We start from the raw sequence: 7,196 nt of genomic DNA, 5'->3' as shown, positions 1-7,196 counted from the left end.
TGTCTAGTCTTTCGATTGGCAAATAGAACTGGAAAATATAGGCTGCCAGCACTTTATAACAGGGAAATTGCAAATTGTATTTCATAATTTCATAATCAAAGTTGCATTAACAAACACATTTGATTGAATGATAGATTGATTGATATTGTACTATGAAAAATGGCTAACCGCTAACTGTTAGCTAATCCGATCTGGTAAATGGCTGTCTGAGCAAATCAACACGGTACAGTATCTAATGATAACAGACGCACCTGCCAGCTCCCTCTAAACAATTTGTCGACCTGCGTCGCGGCTACAAGGCTGATCGATGTGGAGTCGTGACACGACATTTTTCAACCAATAATAGATCCGTGTACTCATCGAATAACAACATCAAAAAAACTTTCATTTCTGACCCACTTTCCGACGTAATATAGACCTCCGTGACCGACGTTGATTAGAGGTCAACCCAAAGAAAAAATATATGCCTATAATGTCCTATTTTGTCTACCAAGGACAGGCTAGGAAGCATGAGAGGAGGGATTTGTATTGCAGAAATTTAGCCTGGCTACTATCAGAAAACGACAGGCTGTAGGAGGATGTTCTGTTTTTGGTTGGAAAGCATGATCAGAGCCGTAAGTAATCCTGAAAGATAACGGTCTTGGCAGGTTTCACATACAGGCTAATGACAGCGAGGCTATGTGTTTTCCAACCTTTCTTTACTCCAGTGAAATCTCAGGTGTAAACAAGTCCTAGAATTTGCTCATTTCTTTATCCATGGAGTGAGTTACCAACAGTTTTATTTCAGTCTTTAAATAGGAAGCTTTAATACGTAAATAAACTTTGCAATAGCTACAGTAATATTCACTCAGTGACCACTTTATTAGGTAGACCTGACACCAGCTCCGTAATAAAAATATCTGATCAGCCAAGTGGCAGCAATCCATACATAAAAGCATGCAGACAAGGGCAAGAGGTGCAGTTGTTGCCCAGACCAAACATTAGATTGGGGAAGAAGTGTGATCGAAGTGACTTTGATCATGAAATGATTATTGGCGGGAGACAGGGTGGCTGGAGTATCTTATAAACGGCTGATCTCCTGAGATTTTCATCCACAAGTCTCTTGAGTTTACAGAGAATGGTGCAAAAAACAGTCAATCAAATAACCACACCTTACAATAATAGTATGCAGAAGAGCATCTCTGAACACACAACACATCACACCTTGGTGTTGATGGGCTACAGCAACAGAAGACCAATACGTCCAAAACTAAACCAAAAAACTGCAATAAATACCCAATAAAGAGTCTATGGAGTGTACATAAACCAGCCACTGGATGAAAGCCTAGCATTTATACATTTGAATGAAATGTGAATTTTGTCAGTGGTATATGAACTATGAATAGAATGACATTGTATAAATGTGGTATAAAAATTCTGAATGCCAGTTAGGCCTACGTTATGTTATTGAATTTGTGGACAGACGGATAGATGCGCTTTCTCAGGGGCTAACATGGGCCTAAGATTTTCCCATGAGCTATTGATAAAACAGTGAATGAATAAATTGTATGTACGGGGACATAAACATCGAGGCATTCTCAAGATATGCATAGGTCTCATTTATTATTCCACCATTGGGTAGGGGCGTGCAGACACTGTGCAGCCGTGGGCCTGGGTACTGTCACAATTTTAACGCACACGGATAATAAATATTTTTATATGTTCCTCAATGATCAAAGCGCCATGAGTAAGCCTATGGAGGGTTGTGTACAGCCCCCAGGCTGCCAGGCGGAAAGCCCTGCCACACAGCGCACCCTCCGCCCGTGTGGCGTGATGGATGCCGACGGTTAGGCCGTGGGTGTGTGTCAGGTTGGACACATGTCAGGGAGCGGGGAGGTGAATGGGCGGGAGATCACACACACTTTTCCGTGGCATCCAAATGCAAACCGACTTTCAGCCTCTTCCGTGGCCCGAGATTCCCGGAAAACAACAGCAACTGTCAGAGGAATGCGGAGGGAGGGGAACACAGAGGGGAGAGAGAGAGAGGGGGGGGGGTGTCTTCAGGGACAGATAGAGAAAATCGCTCTCTGGAGAAGGGAGTGAAAGCTAGGAGAGAGCGAGAGAGCAAAAGAGAGAGAGAAAGTCAAGGGCAGAAGGAGAGGCTAAATGGAGCTTCTGTCCTCTTGTCTTGAAGGGGAAATTGAAGAGGAATGTCTGAGGTAATCCATGGAAGCGCTCAGCTCCCTGCCTGTCTCTCTCTCTAATTTGCTTGATATTGGAAAGATTAGAGATGATCTGCATGGAAGCGTTCTCTGTGCATGTTAAGCCAACGCTCTGATTTTAAGCCAACGCAGTTCTTAGATGATGTCAAAGTGTTCGAAGAAAGTATATGCAGATGTAACTATGAGCGTGTGTGTGTGTGTTTGTGTATGTGTGTGTGTGTGTGTGTGTGTGTGTGTGAAGGGGGGGGGAGGGAGTAATAGTTGGAACAGTGAAATGGAGCTCTGTTTCGGGTTGAAAACAAATCCCACAACTATGTATTTGAAGCCGCAGAATAGAGGTAATAATATGGTCAAATACAATGCGGTATCTTCACAATGTTAAGCTGCAATTACCTGAACTTCTCCCCTACCACCGCAGATCGCTACAGAGGCCATGATCAAAGTAGCAATTACATCAACATTTGCTGGCATCTGAGCCGTAAATCAAAGTACTACCGTAAAGACGGAAGACCGTGAAGACCAGACGACACACAAACACAGAGTTGGATAAACAGTGCTGATCTTTATTGCAACTGGACACAGAGATTAGACACTGTCGGGAACGAAGGCACAGTCCCGGTACCCATTTGCTCATATATATATATACTCATTCATATATATATTTGTACTTATAAAAGGCAAAATCATAACTAAAAAAACATTTCTTGGTTTAATAACAGACCTTCAATGTGAAGATCACATTTATACTCCCAGAATTCCCAAGAGGCGCTGTGCTTCCTTCTTAGGGGGGGGTCAAAGTTCGATTGCAGCAGGGACAGCGGTCGTAGTGGTGCTGGTTAAGGCTCTGGGACGGTCACGGGGGGGGGGGGGGGTTGTAGTATTGGGGTGGGGAGACCGTGAGTCACCGCCGGGGTACAGCCGGAGTGAGCAGGGGAATAGAACTGGCCACGGATGACCACTACTGCCGCAAGGTCTCTTTGGACAGGAAGCCTCGTCTGCATACAACTTAGGATAATATCAAGAATAGTTACAATCATAACAAACCCTGATTTATGGCTTCTTTAAAATCAAAGTCCATTTCTAAAGGATTCAGTAAAAGTAATATCTCGGTCTGTTCTTGTGTCAGTTGGGTCTCCTGTCCTCTCCTCCGCGGACGACTCTCTCACTCTGAAGGGGATTCAGCCCCTGACAAGGCAATGAGTGGACGCGTTTACGAAATCACTTCATCTAACTAAATACCTTTAAAATCTAAAAAGAAAGTGCTAATATTGATTCAGGCCCTTCTCGTCCTGAACCGGAGACTGATTCGGGGTTTAAAAATAATCATCTTATTTAAACGGGAGAGCCCGCTTGCAGATTAAAAGGCCCGCGTCTGACAGTTTGTTCAACATCTCGGCCGGTAGCGGCGGGCTTCCGTAGTCCGTATAAACAGAAGGGAATATCAGGTAATCCCAAGAGGAAATGCGACTGTATGGCTTCTCGGCTCAAGCACAGTCACACTTCCGTCCTGTCTGAAATGTGTCATTCCTCCACGTGGGCGTTTCGTACACATTCTCTGACACGCGTTTCATTTTCACAGGTACAAATAAAATGTTCTGATATAGTGGTCCAAACGCACTCTGTTGGAAGATACAAGCCTCCTTTTTTTTCCCCCCAACCAATCAGTACCCCAAGTACAGCCAAGCTCTGCACACCCATTGGTGTGCTGGCATTGTGATGTCATCTTCTCCCTGAAGTTGAGTCAGTCTATAGCTGGGTTGCAGGCAGAAGGGGATTCTGGGAAGAGTGGCTGTGGTCAGGGGCACTGAAAGAGTAAACGGCACCATGGGTCACACCGTCACACACACACACACACACACACACACACCGAAGGGTCACAGTTAAGGGAGATGTTCATGTCAGTGGTGATTGATGATGGTCTCCTATTCATTGGCTCTGGCCAAGTTCCTCCATACAGGGGTGGGCAGGGCCACTCCACTGTGCAGAGGCGGAGGAGCATTTGAATATGAAAGTAGCGGGGGCAGGGCACTGAGAGTCAATGTAAAGAGGTGTAGATGAAGTGGCTTTGAGCTGAACGGCCAATGGGACACACTGCAGCGACATGGGGGAGTTGACTGGCAGGCAGCTGTCCATACAGCTGGTCTTGCGGGCGGTCAGGTTTGGCTGCGTCGAGTGTAGCAGCGCGGGATGAAACTGGATCTGGAAGAACGGTGGGGGGGGGGGGGGGGGGTCGCCGGGTCCGTGGACGCTCTCAGCCGGAAAGGAGCGGGGCATGCTGGGAAGTGTGAGTGCGACGGGCAGCTCTCTCCGCGTTAGTAGTGCACGGTGCTGGGGCTCTTGTTGTGCGCTCTCAGGGTCTGGATGCTGGAGAGGATCTTCTTCTGATGTCCGGCCAGAGTCACCCCGATGCGCAGGAGGTCCCTGGAGCACAGCAGAGAGAGAGGAACGCATAACGGTTCAGGCCTTCCGGCTTTAACGATTCCCCCTGCCCCGTAAATAATTAATACTGAAGGAAACACGGGAGATAGTCTCTCACTCACATGCCTCAGACATAACAGACCGGAGGCACACGCAGAGAAAGAGAGCAGAAAGACAAAGACCCATACGCATTAATAATGCATGCTACAAACTCATGCGGAATGAAGGCTGAGAAATGGAATCGGACAGACGCTCCATGGCCTGGCTCGGATAGGCACGCAGACGCAAAGACAAACAGACAGACACGGACAGACTGACGGAGGCTCTCTGGGGCGGAAATCTGGGGTGCCTGGGAGACGGAAGCCCAAAGCTGACATACGATACGGGGGTAACTTTGATACCGAAACCCTGTTTGATCAGGTGTAATGATTAACAGATGGAGATATGCAAGCAGACAGGCAGACTCAGAACATCTGGAAGAGCGGCTATAACCACAAACAAAGAGGAACGGGAGAGAGTCGGAGAGGGACAGAGAGACAGAGAGTCAGAGGGACAGAGTCAAAGAGGGAGAGAGAGATGAAGAGTCAGAGGGACAGAGAGAGACAGAGTCAAAGAGGGAGACAGATGGAGAGAGTCAGAGGGACAGAGAGACAGAGTCAAAGAGGGAGAGAGAGATGGAGAGAGTCAGAGGGACAGAGAGACCGAGAGAGTCAAGGAGGGAGAGAGACGGTCAAAGAGGGAGAGAGAAACAAAGATGGTCAAAGAGGGACAGACAGAGACAGAGAGAGTGAAAGAGGGCCAGAGAGACAGTCACTCACTCTGTGGATATCTGGGAGACCAGTTCGAAAGACGTGAAGCCGGCCTGCATGAAGCTGTCCTCATAGCGACCCATCTTGATGGCCCTGAGCCACTCTCCCACGGAGCCGCAGGCAGAGAGGGGCGGGGGGCTTCGCTGGTCCAGCAGGGGGTGCGAGGGCCTGGAGAGGGGGGCAGAGGGGTTAATACACGGGCTCTGAGTGACAGGGCAGGGGGGTCTGAGACTGACAGCATTCCACTGAGAGACAGAGAGTGGGAGGAGGTCAACAAAGGCGGTCTGACGGACAGTACATTCCGCCCAGCGGTGGGGGGGGAGAGGGGCAAAACAGACAACATGACTGACAGTGTGTTTAAATAGAGAAAAGGTGTGTTTGTCGGGGGAAGGGGGAGGGGGGGCTGTTCTGACAGGACGTTTAACTGGGAGAATATACGTGTGTGTGTGTGTGTGGGGGGGGGGGGGGTAACTCCAGGACTGACTGACAGGACATTCAACTTTAAAGTGAGGGAAAGCAGGTGGGTGCTGAGGTTTTCAGCAGGGGTTGAGGAGCCTAGGGAGACAGAGGAGGTGGAGGTTACACGGAGTGACTGACAGGGAGGGGTGGGGGCTACAGAACAGACAGGAGAGCGAGAGGAAACTGGGCAGAGGGGGCGGACGGCAGTCAAAACAGACACTGACTGACTGACAGGACAGCAGGACCAGGGCTGCTCTTTGGGCAAGTGTGTGTGTGTGTGGGTACATGTGGGAGAGAGATTGTGAGAGAGAGAGAGAATGTGTGTGTGTGTAAGGGAGAGAGTGTGCTAGAGAGAGGGAGAGAGAGAGAGAGAGAGAGTGTGTGTGTGTGTGTGTGTGTGTGTGTGTGGGAGAGAGTGTGTGAGAGAGAGTGTGTGTGCGCATCTGAGAAAGTGCTCGAAAGTGTATGTGTGCGCATCTGAGAAAGTGCCCGAGAGAGAGTGTGTGTGTGTGCGTACGCATGAGAGTGTGTGTGCATGTGTGTGAGTGTGTCTGTATGAGTAAGAGTGTGTGTGTGTGTGTACGTGTGTGAGTGCGTGCATGCGTGTGTGAGAGAGTGTGTGCATGTGTGTGGGAGAGTGTGTGTGTGTATGTGAATGAGAGAGTGTGTGTGCGCGTCTGAGAAAGTGCATGAGAGTGTGTGTGTGTGTGCATGCATGTGTGTGAGTGCGTGTGTGAGTGTGTGTGAGAGTGTGTGTGAGTGCGTGTGTGAGTGTGTGTGAGTGCGTGTGTGAGTGTGTGTGAGTGCGTGTGTGAGTGTGTGTGTCAGTGTGTGTGAGTGCATGTGTGAGTGCGTGTGTGAGTGTGTGTGAGAGTGTGTGTGGGAAGTGGGCTCACAGGAAGTGTGAGGTGCAGGGCCTGCTGGCACACATTAAGTACAGTGAGATCAAAGTGAGGGTGACGGGGGTCGTAGGTATGTAAAACCCATTTAGCCCCGCGCCATTGTTCTCCATTGTGTGCCTCCTATCTGCATCTCCACCAGACCTCTCTGTGAATTCCTCTGCAGAGCGCTGAAGACTTCAGCATCTGTTTGGAGTCAGAGCGCCCCACCCTCCCTCCCTCTCCCCCTCTCTCTCTCTCCCTCCTCAGTTTCACAAACAACACAGGGGAGATGTGGCTGCGTTTTATCAACGCGGTGAAATCGGGGAAACAATAGAAGCGGAGCTGTGGCTGAAAACAAGGCTTTCCAGAGCCGGTTCGATGCAGCCCTTCCCAACTTCCACTCTGACCAAACCTGTCCCCCGTGCCTC

The 7,196-nt window shown here is 49.1% G+C and overlaps 1 protein-coding gene across 2 annotated transcripts in view; it reads right to left on the bottom strand.

The window, feature by feature from the left end:
• Positions 1 to 2,743: 2,743 nt before the first annotated feature.
• The window catches only part of LOC133123291 (ephrin type-B receptor 4a-like), a 43,119-nt gene continuing 38,666 nt past the window's right edge, over positions 2,744 to 7,196 (bottom strand). For both annotated transcript variants that reach the window (XM_061233636.1, XM_061233637.1), the window contains exons 16-17: positions 5,438 to 5,596; positions 2,744 to 4,622 (exon numbers count right to left, since the gene is read on the bottom strand). In XM_061233636.1, the coding sequence (XP_061089620.1) occupies positions 4,514 to 4,622; positions 5,438 to 5,596 (268 nt within the window). In that variant the 3' untranslated portion in view covers positions 2,744 to 4,513. The remainder of the gene's footprint in view (positions 4,623 to 5,437; positions 5,597 to 7,196) is intronic.

This window comes from Conger conger, chromosome 3 (assembly GCF_963514075.1).
Source record: "Conger conger chromosome 3, fConCon1.1, whole genome shotgun sequence".
NCBI lineage: Eukaryota > Metazoa > Chordata > Actinopteri > Anguilliformes > Congridae > Conger > Conger conger.
This window is presented reverse-complemented; position numbering and strand designations above follow the sequence as displayed.